The following is a 15,015-nucleotide window of genomic DNA, read 5'->3' as shown; positions in this document are numbered from 1 at the left end:
CCTCCACTTGTTGGAACTGTGACTCCGCACTGCACGAGGGAATGTCACAAGACGTCGCATGTTTGCTTTCGGGGCTTGCTTCAAGAAGGAGCATCAGCATCTCTCAGGCAGGATGGAAGAGGGCTTAAGAGAAAGGTGGAGGGAGATGCGGCTCTTTAGCTCCAGTTACTGGTTTCCCTCGACATGAATCGCTCCTCACTGAAGGAACCAGCTGGAAAGAAAGGGAAAGGAAAGACACTATGGAGAATCCAATGGGGGGATCTAAGAGGACAGCTAGCTCCACGCCCCTCATTTTACAGGTCTGGGGGAGCATAGGAAGGTCTCGGGGTTGAGGGCAGAGTTTGTGCTGTGCAAAGGGCACATCTGCTAACCCCTCCTTTCTCTCCTCCGCAAGTCTCGGTTAATTTCCAACAACATCAACTGCCTATTACCACTCCAGTGTCGCCGCTAAACCCAGTTGTCATGTGAATTTTCCAAGAGCAAGCCTCTTTGACTGAACAGGTGTGCGCTCAGCCCACTGAATGCCGAAATTCTTCTCCCTTGACTCTCAAAAGGAGGTCGCCCGCTGCGCCCCACCTTGCAGTGTCTGCTCACCACCGTGTGACATCCGGGTGACTGTTTATTCGGTTACATTAAGCTTGGCTTTGTGTGACACAAAATCATTGTAAAATAATGCATTATTAAGTGAGTTTTCACATAAAGGGGAAGAGACCTAGCAGGCTGTCACTGATTGCTTTATTGTTGGAAGGAAAATAAACAAGTAAAACGTGTCCGGGGCAAAGCAGGAGCCGTTTCAAGGAGTGTTCTGGGGAGATGAGCATGATACATTTTATTGATGGAGCTTCGTAAAACATGCCAGCTAGCAAACCCGGGCCTTGGTGAAATCGCAGTTACTCACATAGCCCTTCGTGAGGTCGCAGACACTGGCACGTATGCTGCAAGTATGTTCATGGGACAATCCATGCGCATTGAATACATGGACGTGATGATGCATGGGAAAATATGAGACAAGAAAGGGAGGCCCTGCCATCGGCTGGGATTTGGTTAATAGACATCATGACCAGCTGGCAGAGTCAATGATTCACTCGTGAAGAAGAGAAGCAGATCTTTGGGGGTGCGTTTCATTTCTGGGCATTGTATTTATTGGCTCAAGGTCCTCAGAGGAAAGGGACTGCGAACCCCATTCATTGTGAATGCTACCACAGAAATGGAAACATCAACGTTTTCCAGACTCCGGAACTGATGTTCTAAGGATACTTCATGCCCACCTGGTCTCACCTGACCCTGACAACACCCTGAGAGTCGGTAGGTTATGGATTATTCTCATTCTTATCGCTATTTTGACAAAAGTGAGGTTCTGCAAAGGCTGTGATTAGCTTGAAGTTAAATTGCTGGTAAGGGGCAGAGCCGATCTCGCTCTCCCGGACCCTGGTTTCATTCTTTCAACAAAGATGCCTTGAGTGCCCACACTCTGTGCCAGGGCATGAGGGCATGGCAGAGGCTAGTGTGAGTGGTGGACAGCGATCCAATGAACACAGACAGTTCACATAATATACCCGAGAAGAAACATAAAGCAGGGCGGAGGTGATCATAGAAGCTCACGCTGAGGAGGTGACATTTAGTCATTGTCTTCTTTGATGGAGGGCGGGAAAGATCCCGTGGCTCTCAAGAGAAGAGCTTCTCCGGCCAAGAGAACCACTGTGAGACAGCCCTCTAGTGGGAGGGCCACCTGGTGAGTTTGAGGAACAACAAGGAGGCTTTGGGGATACAGGACAAGGAGAACGGTGGGAAATGAGAGTAGGGATAACACAATGGCCTTATTATCAGAGGTCTTTGAGAGCTAGGTCATGGCAAGGAACTTGAAAGCCATTTTAAGACCGAAGGCTTAATCTCATGGGGAGGGGGAGGGACTGAAGGATGGGAGAGAAACTCCGAAGTTCTTGGAGTGGCAGAGATGAGAGGAGAGGGGAGAAACTGGAAGAAAGGGCAGTGGTCAAGTCAAGCCAACAAGATTTACTGATGGGCTGACCTGACCTTCAAGGCAAAGTAAAAGCATCCAGGTCCCCAACCTTACTGCCATAGAGTGAACTCTGATGCCCACCAACTTTAGGGGACACAGTAGAGCTGCCTCTTTGGGCCTGAGACTTGAAGTCTACAGGAGTAGGCAGTCTTCTCTGTTGCCCGTGACACGACTGCTGGGTCCACCCCATTGACTTTGCTCAATGTGGTTCAATGTATGACCCACTATGCCACCAGGGCTCCTAAATGGAAGAGAGAAATGTCTGCAAACATTAAGTGTAGGAAGCATCTGACTCCTTCTTCACCAGAAGAAGAACACATCGCATTAACCTCCCAAGGTTAATTCCTGTGAGATAAAAGTCACACATACCTCCTCTCATCTCTAACCCCTTAAAAAAATCTGACAGCAGTTGTCCCTCCCACAGAACTCACTGGTTTTTGGTGGGGTTTGATAATTCCTTGTAATCACCACACAGAACTCACGGACAAGAGTCGGGATGACAGGGTTTATTAGAGGAGTAACAGGTTATAATTCAGGATCAGAAATAACTTCATATGTTAGGCTGAGATCTCTAGAGAAACAAACCCAGCAATATTCATCATCCGTGTTTAAGAAATAACCTTTTATCAAGAATTAACTTCATATCAAGGAAGTAGCCCTGGTGGTGTAGTGGTTAGACTCTGGGCTGCGATCCACATGGCTGACAGTTCAAAACCACCAGCAGCTCTGAGGGAGAAAGATTAGGCTTTCTACTACCATAAAGAGTAACTGTCTGAGAAAAACACAGGTCTCTATGAGTCAGCATTGGCTGGATGACAGTGAGCGAGAACCCCACCTCATCCAACTGAAGCCCATGGGTCCGATGCTAGCGAGAGGCCCCTCCAGACTCACCCAGCTGCTGACTGATGAAGCAGAAAGGCGAATCGAGAAGCTGGAAGATCATAAGCCTGTGAGTACAGCGTCCTGTGGATCCAAGTTTGGTAGGAACATGACAGGATACCAACAGTTCCCAGGGTCAGCGGGCCACCTTGGCAACCTCACAACCACTACTCCGTTGAAGTCATACTTGTCAAGGACACCAGCGATGCTCAAGTTGTACATACAATCGACAAGTCTCTGTCCTCATGGTACCAGAACTCTCAGTAGCATTTGACTCAACTGACCCCTCCTGCTTCTTGGAAAGTTTCCTCATATCTTGGTTACCTCCTCCTTTGGTCTCAGTGGCAGATCCATTTTACTCTTCCTGGACAGATGGTCCCAGCTTTTCAGACTCGACAAAGGGAAATGTTCCCCGGTGCAGCAGCTCTTGCCTGGATTTCACAGCTGAACACCGTGTCTCATCCCAGAAGTTCTAACCAACTGATGGGGATTAATGGCCATGCATTTCAAGTGGCCCTGGGACATTATACCCTTGCTGAATCTAATGAGAGATTTATCCCTGGCTAGTAGGTAAGAGGACTTCTTTGGACAAAGCTTGTACAACTAAATTAACTATATATTAAATATATCATTCCATCCTGCCGATGTTTCCATCTGAATTGGCAGAAGGCGTAAAAAACTTAAAAATTTCCAAAGGCTTAAAAAACTCATTAAAAATTTTCCCGGAGAAAGAATAACATAAGATTTGCACCTGAATGGAGAAGCTTGCTTAAGCTTGTAGACAGTTCATTTGTTTTGACAGGAGAAAACTCCCAAACCAAGCCTGTTGTCATTGAATGATTCCAAGTCATAGTCCACTGCTAGAGGACAGCGCAGGGATGCCCTATAAGGTGGTAAAGGCCTTGATCTTGACGAAAGCAGGCTGCTGTGTCTTTCTCATGCAGAGAAATGGGTGGGTTCAACCATGGACCGTTGGGTTGGAAAGCAAGTGTTTAAGTCCTGAACCCCCAGGGTTATTTCATAAGAGTAGACAAAGTGCTGATACTCCATTGAGAGCTGTGATTCCATGTGCTCAATGGAGTGAGAAGCAAAGTCAGTAGCTGTGAATGTGGAAGAACACAGGGGTAAGGGTATTGAGGAAGAGGAGGGAGGGTGACCTGAAAAGTCCAGTCGTACAAGATTGCTGAGTGTTCCTGAGGGTCCCCTTGAGCTTTGTGGTTAGGGATTTAAAGTGAGACTTGTCAGCATCCTTGTGTCCTTTCCACCCAGGCACCCTCAGCTGGTCCAGTAGGGAAGGCAGAGGGTTGGCTCAGCCTACATTTCAGGACAGTTGTGAAGGGGCTGGAGGAAAAGGGGATGAAGTTGTAACAGAGTCTGTGCAGTGGTGGGCTTGGAATCTGTGGTCCTAATGGGAGGGGAGGAATGCAGAGTAATGGGGGAGGGGGAAAGGTCACAACAGGAGGCTGGCCATTTCCCTCTGAGTTTCCACCCTGCCTTCTTGGAAAGTGCTCCTGATTTCACCAGAAAAGCCAAAAGAAAGAAATGCACCAATCTTGCTTGCAGCCGATCAATGACCCTCTTTGTCCTGAGTGCCTTTCTTTACTTTTCTCTCCTCCAGTGGTCTTTTGTCCATTGCTGTTTACCTGGGCACCTGGAAGCACCTCCTCCTCCTTTATGCCCCCTTTACTTCTCTCTCCCCACAGCCCAGGGTTCACATACTTGCAGGGCAGGCTCCAAACACCCCCTGCTGCAACACAAATCCTGCTGCAAAGGCCTGTTCCCTCTGGTTCCCCACCTCTTCAGAATGACATGCCAATATGGATGGGAATAGACTGATTGTATCTCATGCCATCATTTTTGCTTCCTGTATACTGGGAGATCCCAATCTAAGGACAGGGAGGGGTTGGAGTGGGCGGGGCACTGTCTTCTTCACGCTGCACTTGTTTAGTGTGGAAGCACTCTGACTTCTGGGTTTGACATTCACTGTGCATTCTAAGGACTTTGGTCTAGAACTCACTTCCTTACTTCAGCCCCAGTGCTTTGATTATGGCAAAGTGCTTCATCACACAGGCTGCGTGTCTCGGCTTTGAACCATCAGTTAGCTCCCAGTCTCATCCAGTCTATCAGCCTACCACCCTCCTCCAGGGCCCAAGGTTAGACTCCCAAAGCCCAACTTTCATGGGTTTCTATAAGGGACGGAGAAAACCTTCTACCATACATACTCGAGTATAGGCTGACCCGAGTATCAGTCGCCAAGGCACCTAATTTTACCACAAAACTGCATAAAATATGTGCTGAAAAACTCGACTTTTTAAAAAAACATTTTATTAGGGGCTCATACAGCTCTTATCACAATCCGTACATATACATACATCAATTGTATAAAGCACATCCGCACATTCCCTGCCCCAATCATTCTCAAAGCATTTACTCTCCACCCAAGCCCCCTGCGTCAGGTCCTCTTTTTTTTTCCCCCTCCCTCCCCGCTTCCCCCTCCCTCATGTGCCCCCGGTAATTTATACATTGTTATTTTGTCATATCTTGCCCTATCCGAAAAACTCGACTTATAGACAAGTATATATGGTAATTTCTTTTCACATCTCAGCTTTGAATGCTTGACCCCTTATGGGCATTTTTAGATGTCAAATACTTTCAGCTTATCTCTTTTAGAACAATCCATAATAATGCCTGAGGTCTTTCTTGGGTCCTGGCTCAGCCTTTCTAGCACTTCCTTTTGATTTCAAACATGCAGATTCCAACTTCTAGCAATCCTGTAGGAGTTGAGTCGCCCCTTTAGAGTCTCTGAGACATCTTTATGGGAGCAAAGCGCCTCATCTTTCTTCCACGCAGTGACTGGTGGGTTTCAACCACTGACCTTGTGGTTAGAAACCCAAGGTGCAACCCAACTGGTCTTAGCTATATTTTCATACAGGTATATCCCTATCTGAATGTGTTACTTGGCTGTGGTCCACATTAAAAGTCATCCGCTATTCAGTGCCCACACAGATTCATAAGCGTTTCCAGCCATCTCGTCCCATCCGCTTGCTGCTTTATATCCAGGAGAAGTTAATGCCATTTCCAAATTGTAAGGTTAAGAAAAATGACATCACTTGGAAACAAGAAAATATAGCCTGAGCTTGCGCTCACTGTCGCGTTAAAATTCCTTAAACTTTGTGCTAAGCTGATGACTCTGAGAGCTGTCAGTTTAGATTCACATGGGATCATTGCTGAGGGCTGCTTGTCAGATTTCTCCCAGGCCCTTCATAGGATACTCTATTCAGAAGCAATATCAGTGGTGACCTAAGCCCTGAGCCCTGTGGGGACCTTGGCAGGCCCTATGGAGGTCCTTGTAGAACTGTAAAAGGCCACTGGTATGAGGGACAGACTAACCTGGCCTGCTGTCTCATTCATTTCCTGCTGAATGGCTGTGTGGCCTCAGTCAAAATGGGAAGACAAATGATCACATTTATTCATAAGCTCATTGCCAGACCTATTTGAAATTACACTTTCAAGGTGGTTAACATAATGCCTTGACCCTTGTGTGTTTATTACATATTGTTAACATGAAAAATAAATCTAAGTCCCTATTTAAACCCGTGTGCCCTTGAACCTTATCTCTGAGCCCCTCTGCCCATAACACTGGACTAACTGCATCCACCTGTAAGTGTTCACCTGAGGGTGAATGAGATGGCTTCTTTCTTAACACCCCCGGCACCTTTCAGTGCATCACTTCTGCTCAGGAATTTGGTAGGGATTTTACCAGAAAGATGTATCTGGGTACCAACCTATTTAACACAGGCTCATTAGTCAGATGTGGAAGAAAACTTGAAAACACCTTCAAGGTACCAGGGAGACACCACTTGGAAAAGAAAGCTTGGAAGACAGAAGGAAGAATGTTCCTTTTAGAAAGCAGGCGGCAGAAACCCATCCTGTTTCGCTTGCTGGGACACATGGCAATTGTGGTCAGTTTTGCCCCCCTGAAGCTGCCATGGCCACTGAAGAGAACAGGGTCTGTAAACAAAGGGCAGTGAGTTTTTTATGAGCATATAAAAGGAAGAGGTTGCTCATTGGTTTAAATGGTGAAGGTTGGAGGGTAGAGTTCAACCAAAGGTGCCTCTGAGGAAAGGACGTCGGCCAATCTACTTCCAAACTATCAGCCATGGAAAACCTGATGGAGCACAGGTCTACTCCGACACACATGACAGGCAAATCCATGACTTAGGTCTGTTGTTGCAGTTGTTACATGCCAGTGAGTTGGTTCCAATTCATAGCAACCCTACGCACACTAAGTGACCCTACTACACTAAGTGACCCTACTACACACACTAGGAAACCCTAAGCACACTAAGCGACCCTAAATACAACAGAATGAAACACTGGCCAGTCCTGCATTAGCCTCAGCATTATTCTCATGTTTGCATGCATTGTTGCCACTATATGTCAGTCCATCTCGTCAAGGGCCTTCCTCTTTTTCACTGCCCCTACACTTTACCAAACAAGATGCCCTTCTCTAGGGACTGGTCTCTCCTGATAACATGTACAAAGTCTGTGAGACCAAGCCTCGCCAGCCTCGCTGCTAAGGAGCAATCTGGTTGTATTTCTTCCAAGACACAATTGTTAGTTCTTTTGGCAGCCCGTGGTCCTTTAAATATTCTTCAGCAACACACATGGATTTTTCTTTGATCTTCTTTATTCAGTGTCCAACTTTTGCACGCATATGAGGTGATTGCAAATACCATGGCTTAGATCAGGTGTACTTCAGTCCTCAAAGTAACATCCTTGCTTTTTCAGAATACTCTCTGATAATGAGTTACTAGATTCAAATAGCAAAGCAGCCCATTTGTGGTAGGACGGGGCCTTTTGGAGTCAAACAAAACTGGGTTCAGTTTGGGGCTCCATCCTTTTCCCTTCTGAGTCCCAGTTGTTGCATCTTTCCAATGCAGATGATCATACCTATCTTAGCGAGTTTTGTGAATATATAACATCATCGTGTGTATAAAAACTCCAGCATCCGTCCCAGGATAAAGCTCAGAAGACTGACCTGGGTAGGAAAGAAGGAAGAATGGGCGTGCTAAATGTGCACAGGAAGGAAGTGGAAAGGATATTGTTGCACTGTAGGGACTGCAATCCCTGTCATGAATCAAAATGTGTATGAATTGTTGAATGCAAATGGGTTCAATTTCCTCTGTAAATGTTTGCTCAAATCACAATAAAAAGTTTTAAAAAAGAAAGAGCCTAGCATAGTGCCTGCCCCATGGGAGCTGCAGAAGAAATTCTATGTGCTCTCTACTCCCCCCCACCCTCTTGGTCTTAAGGTTGATCCTCATCTATCTACTGAATAGAACTTATTCTTAAATCCTTCCATCTTTAAGGGGAAAAGCTTTGAGTACCATAAAACATTAGCAAATGGTGATTGAGTGGGAATTTTCTGGGGAGAAAGCATATGAGCCTGCAGTGTGTGTTCTTTTGATTTGTAGATATATTGTAATTACTTTTCACCATACAAAACCCACTTGAGGTACCGTTAAGAAGAGGAATAATACTGCTTTTGCTGCTTATATTTTTCCCCTTTATCCTTTTTTTCTCATGCAAATCAGAAATATTAATCCTTTGTGACTCCTTGGCCTCTGGGCTGTGGGAAAAACCTGTCACCTGGCTTGTTGTTCCCCGCCCCACACCCTGAAAACAACATAATTGTTAAGAACTCATAGCCTCTGAGTACAATTTCAGCCCTCTCATTGATAGGATAATAACCCAAGCCAACACCGTTAGATGAAGTTACAAGTCTGAACATAAAGTAGAGATGAAGGCATTATTTGGACAAGATGATTGGAAGCTCCCTATAAAGTTGCCCAAATCATTATAGACAGAATAGATTTGGGATAGCACATTTTGGCCAAGCTATGAAGTAACCTAGTATCTAGTTCATCTCTCAGTGGTCCTCACCCTGGCCTTGGTCTCAACATTGGGGCTTCTTAACTCTGGCTTCTCCTCCCAAGGCTTAGTCATTCTTATTTCCCATGTCTCTTCAATGGACATCAGGAAAGCCCCTGTGGGCTTTCTTTGTCACCACTGCTGAAGGGTGGGTAAAAGACACAGTCTCAGTACCCACCGGCTCAATGTGCTCTTCTTTGTCCTTATGTCCAGGTCCCAGCTTCTTAGAGTCACCAACAAGCATGCCTCTGCCTCCTCCTGACTCATTTGCATGGAACCTCACCTGGGTCATGAAAGATTCCTTCCCGTTCCTGTCTCACCGTAGCAGATATGGTAAGTATATTTTTATTGTTATCTGCAATATACCATGCTCATAATTAAGGAAGCTGTGCATTCAGGTTAGTGATGCATGGCTCTACCCCGATCCCCCAGCCCCCATGGGCAAAGGAAGTAGTTTGATGTTTTCTGTCTCCCAGAGGTACCCCACTCACCAGAGCCCTTCACCCAGGTCTGGTCTCTCCGGATCGACAGCTTCCGGGAGGAAGCATGTACTTGGTTGGAGCCATATCCCATCGTTCCAGCTTTTTAGGTCTGTGGTATTTCTAGCATTCCTTTGCCAGTCATCAGATGCAGTGTAAATCTGCAATAGGACTATGGCTTCCAGGTATAGGGATCGGACTCTTAAGTGATTCCAATGAAGGGACCTCCTAAGATAGGGTTGTTTTTAAGGGGTCAGAGGTCCTCTCCAGCTCCTCAAGGGACTCCCTTGCATTTTAGATGACTCCTAAAAGGAACGCAAGGTATTACCTTTGCTGCTTTGATTCTGCAACAACCTTCCAGGTAAGGATGTTAGGTCTCCTTCTGGTTCTACAAATATCTAGACTGAGTTTATTAAGATTGCAGTGAGGGTGACTTAACTCCTAAGCCAGAATTCTTCCCAGAGTTGACTTTGTTTCTCCACCCTTTCTCGACTTGGGCTGCCAGGTTCAAATCCAGGAGCCCTCAAGGAGGACATGGGTACAACGTATTGTGGTTGTGCGCCATTGAATCAAGTCTGACTCATGGTAATCGGTGTCTTTGAGTCAGTTCTGACTCGTATGCAGCAGCCCTCTCGGTAACAGAACATAACACCCCCTTGGCCGGCACCGTCACCCAATGGTTCTCAGGGTTGAGCCCATTGTTGCAATCCCTGTGGCAATCATCCTGTTGAGGGTCCTCCTCTTGGGGGATGTCCTTCTACTTTGCCCAGCATGATGTCCTTTCCCAGGGACTGGTCTCTCCTGATAATACACCTGAAGAACATGGACTGTGTTTCCCATCCTTGCTTCTAAGGAGCATTCTGGCTTACTTCTTCCAAGATAGGTTTGTTTGTTCTTTTGATAGTCGATGGTATTTTCAGTATTCTTCATCAGCCCCCTCATTCAAGGGCACTGCATCCTCTTCAGTCTTCTTAATTCTTTCATATGCATACGAGGTGATTGGAAATACCCAGGCTTGGGTCAGGAGCACCTTTGTCCTCAAAGTAACATCTTTGGCATGGGGTACTTTTAAAGGATCTCCTCCAGCAGATTTGCCCAATCCGTATGTCACTTGATCTCTGGAGTGCTGCTTCCATGAGCACAGACGGTGGATCCAAACAAGATGAAATCCTTTCCACCTTAATTCTTTCTCTGTTTATCATGATGTAACTTACTGGTCCAGTTGTAAGGGTTTGGAATTTCTTTATGTTAAGTTGTAATCCACACTGAAGGCTGACATCTTTGATCAGCAAGTGCTTCAAGTTCTTTTCACTTCCAGCAAACAAGGTTGTGATTAAAGTACCTCACTTTTATCAACTAAGGTTGTTAGGAAGCCTTCCTCAAATCCGGATACGATGTCTTCTTTAGATTATCAGCTTCCCTGATTTTTTGCTCAGCATACAGACTTAACAAATATCGTGAGAGAGCACAACCATAACATACATCTTAAAAAAAAAAGACCATGTAGTTTTCCCTTGTTCTATTGGCACACTGTCTCTTGATCCATGTGCAGATTCTGCATGGGCACAATAAAGTGATCTGGAATTCCCATTCTTCTCAAAGCTATCCGTAGTTTGCTATTGTCCACACCGTCAAATGCCTTTTCATAATCCATAAAACACAAGTAACATCCTTTTTGGTTTTCTTTCTCTGCTTTCAACCAAGAACATAGAGACTCATAATAACCCTACTCAGTAGATTTCCTAGGCTGAAATCTTTATGGAAGTAGATCGCCAGGTCTTTTCTGCTGCAGAGCTGCTAAAGGGTTCAAATGACCAACCCTTTGGTTAGGAGCTAGCGTTTTAGCCATTGTACCCCCAGGGCTCCTTGTACATAGTAAGATTTTCTCGTGGTCAGTGTTCATCCTAACAGCTCACGGGATCGGGGGCCTCCGAAAAGGAAAGAGCAGGCTTGGTAGAGAGAAGACACATTTCCAGGAAAACCGTTTTCTTTCTCTTGACCCCCATGAGAGCAGAGGTTTAGCTGTATTTGCCCACCACTCTGGACAAGACTTGTGGAATGCAGAATGAATGCAGAGGCCACCAGGGGTGAAACTCATTCCTTAGGCTGGATTTAATTATTTTTGAGCTTCACCTGCACCCAAGTCACACTGAGTTCTAGATTCTCCTCTGGCATAGGTACTTAATTCTTGCCACTTAATCTTGGCCCTAGGGCCTGAGCTACTTAAAATGCACCTAATAAGAATGTTCCACACACTGTACTCCAAGTCCCAAACCTGGCAGCCCCCATCTATAAAGCAGTTCATCTTGGTTCATATTAATGGTACCTTTTATTTTAAAATTTAAAAAGAAAATGGCAGTTTAGGATGGTAAGATCGGCTGGGATGCTCCTTGCCTCTCCAAAGCATCCCCAGTTAGGGGGGAGGAGCCGTAGCTCTCAGGAGACGCCAGCTTTATCTACTTCTCGGTTTCATTTAAGCCAGACACCGAGTGCCAAGCTTATCATAAGGGTAACTGTCTATAAGTCACTGAAATCTGGTCCTTTGGATTGTTATTGCTTTGTAACCAGATTTGCAGCACAACTGGTCTTCGGAGAACATGCTTGCATTGACCCCCACGGTCCTTCAGTGTCTCCCAGGATAACAGCTCTCATTACGTGCCGCATGTACACGCAAGGCAGACCTCCCTCTGGCAAGCCAAGAAGGCAAGCCACTGACTCCTGGGGGGCGGGGGGACATCTTGAAAGAGGACGCAGGTATAAGGAGAACACCATAGGACTTTATCATGCTACTTTTCATTGCTTGACCATGATAAACCCTCTTTCTCTTCCTCTGCCCCAGTCTGTAAATGAGAGTCGTGTGGCAGGGTGGTGGCTTCAGGATGGCATCTGGGGCAAAGGAGTAGCACTGGAGGACTTCCCAGATTCACTCCAGACTCTCTTTGTGGAGAGGACTGAAGCCATTGGGCAAATCGGACAAATACTGCCAGAAGGCTAGAGGAGGAGGCCAGAGCAAGCCACATTAACCTGGGGAGGGAAAAGTTAACTCTTAACTGGTGTTCCTTGATTGAGTGTGCTGGTAATTTCAGAGCCTTGTCATCCTCCAATCATATTTATTCAACAGACACTCAAACTGGTATCTCTCCACTGCTGTGGGTGTCAGCCTGGGCCAAATGCTGGAGGTCTATCACCATGAATAAATTGCCCTCGCTAACCCTGAGACCCAAGAGGTACACACCTTGCTGCAAAGTCAAGTCCATCTCATGGAAACCCTATGTGTTACAGAGAAGTATTGTGCTCCATGGGTTTTTCTAGGTTTAATCATTCGTGATACACCAACTTTTAGGTTAACAATTGAGTGCAAACTGTTTGCATCGACCAAGGGACCTCTCAGAGCTCATGGGTGAGGGAAATAATTCTGAGGTAGTTAACCCATGACCACACCACCGAGTCCACCTCTGAGGGATGACTATAGAAGCAGGGAGGGCAAGGTCACTCCCCAGAACTTATTGCAGAGCAAATTGAAGGTGGAGTTCAGGCCAAGACTCTTGCCCCTTTAAGGAGGTTTGTCAGGGCTCAGCCCCATGGGTCTTTACGAACCACAGAAGCCATCAGGCTTGTGGGTGATATATCCATACCTTTCAACTGCCTTGAAAGACATTTTAGGAAATGTTAACAACTTCATTAATTTTAAGGTCTCAAACTTGGGGAGAGAAATTTGACTGGGAAATTGCTGCCCGAAGGGCTAGTTCTTTAGACAGGGAGGAAAAACCCAGGCTCCCTTAATGTGGGTGCTTCAGGCCTGGCGCACTGAGATTGGCTGCCCGCCTTAACCTGCCTTCTAGAAGGGTGTGTAAAAGGCCTGAGAGAAAGGGTTCATCCGTTGGGCCACAGGCATCTTGGCCACACCAGTGAGGAGTCCTCTGAGCCCAGCTGTCCAAACCTGAGTTGCGCATGGAATTCTCATAGGACTAGTTTATGAGCAGAGGCGTGGTGGAGGGAGGCTGATAAGATTTACTCAGCCCCAGCCTATAATTATCTGTTCGAGGAAAGTTTGACCTACCTTTTTGAAGGCTCCCCATATTTCTTCTAATTTACGCTGGGGCCTTTTAGGTTGTGTGAAATATATGCTTTTCCATAGCATTTGGTATCAGATTCTAGCTTTTATTTGGTACCACATCCCAGCCTCCGCTCGTCTGTTGTCTTCAATGACAGGGCTTTTAATTCCATCATCGCAGGCACATTTCTCCCGCAGGGCTTTGATGCAAGAGGACATCTGAAGAAAGGTTTCCCCCTCCTTTTATCATCAGCTCTGATATCTTTAGACTTACTTATAGACTTGGCTGAAGGATTGGGATGCTAACTCTTTACCCAGATAAAAACCTGCTCCACGCAGCAGCAATGGGTGCTGGAGAGATTGAGGCCGCTGACGACTCTGAGGGCGAGTTTTGAGGACCTTGACTCACAGCACCACAGCACCTGATTGTATCCTCCCCGACTTTCATTCATATGTCCCCATCTGAGGGGTAGAAAAGGGTCAAGGTTTTCAACAGAATGTCCAGAGATTCTGTCCTGGATAATAGAGAAAGATAACTTTCATTTATTTAAAAAACAAAAGTGTGATACCTTGCTAAACTCTTCCACACTCATATTTTTCATGTAAGCTTCTTTGTGTAATTGTGGTCCATCGACGTTACTGTGTATCCTATTTTTTCAAAGATTTAAATGGTGGACCAAAGAAGTTGATTAATAGGCTCACCAGGGATGGCACAAGTGAGCCATTTGAAAACAATAAGCTTAGATATTTTAGGTCCAAGTCAAATTATTTCCAAGATGAACTTCCCTCCCACATGGAGGACTTCCTGGATGACCTGATCTCTAGAATAAATATTTGAGATCTTAGGCAGCCATGGCACCCACCAAGACTCATTATTCCTAAATTGGTATTCTCTCACTTGGTCAATAATTCATCTCTCTCTAAATGTGGATGTGGGACCTCTAGGGAATACGGGAATTCTTGTTCTCATTCCCATCTCCTCTTCCCACTGTACACTGTGGTCTTCATCCTTCCAGCCCTCCAAGGTTCTGGACATCATGGTTTGCTCTGTCGTATCAACTCAGACTCATGATGGCCTATGTACGACAGCAGAGCAAAGCCTGATCCTGTACCATCCACATCGTCTTTGGTATTACTGAGTTCACTGTTGTGTTAGTCTGATTGGACTAGAGAAACAAATTCATAGATGTTCATAAGTGTGTAAGAGAATTTTATATCAAAGAGAAATTGCATATTGAGAAAACATCCCAGCCCAGTCCAGATCAAGTCCATAAGTCCGATATTAGCCCATATGTCTAGTACCAGTCTGTGAACTTCTCTTCAGACTCATCCATGCAATACATGCAATGGCACCCGGTGCAGGAAGATCACAAATCAGTGGTGGAAAAGCTTGTGGATCCAGTGTCAGTGGATGCATATTAGCGCTGGCAGGGGTCTCCACGTGGCTCCTCTAGCTGCTCTGGCTGTCATCACATAACTCCATGAGGCTTGTTGGCAGGAAGACCAAGCAGAGAATGTAGATCTGGCTTCCAAGTGAGCTATTTATCTCTGTAGCACCTCCAAATGAGGTCATCAAGCTGCAACCTGATTGACAGGCTAAACTCCACCCTCCACCAGTTGACAGGAGATTATGTAACCACCACACACAT

General features: G+C 45.9%; 1 protein-coding gene across 1 annotated transcript in view; it reads left to right on the top strand.

Moving 5' to 3' along the window:
* Positions 1-15,015, top strand: part of ALK (ALK receptor tyrosine kinase) — an 897,834-nt gene that overhangs the window by 230,528 nt on the left and 652,291 nt on the right. The window contains exon 2 of the mRNA XM_075536070.1: positions 9,047-9,166. Within this exon, the coding sequence (XP_075392185.1) occupies positions 9,047-9,166 (120 nt within the window). The remainder of the gene's footprint in view (positions 1-9,046; positions 9,167-15,015) is intronic.

Source organism: Tenrec ecaudatus, chromosome 17, assembly GCF_050624435.1.
Source record: "Tenrec ecaudatus isolate mTenEca1 chromosome 17, mTenEca1.hap1, whole genome shotgun sequence".
Taxonomy (NCBI): Eukaryota; Metazoa; Chordata; class Mammalia; order Afrosoricida; family Tenrecidae; genus Tenrec; species Tenrec ecaudatus.
Note: the sequence above shows the minus strand (reverse complement) of the source record. Positions and strands in the feature narration are given on the sequence as shown.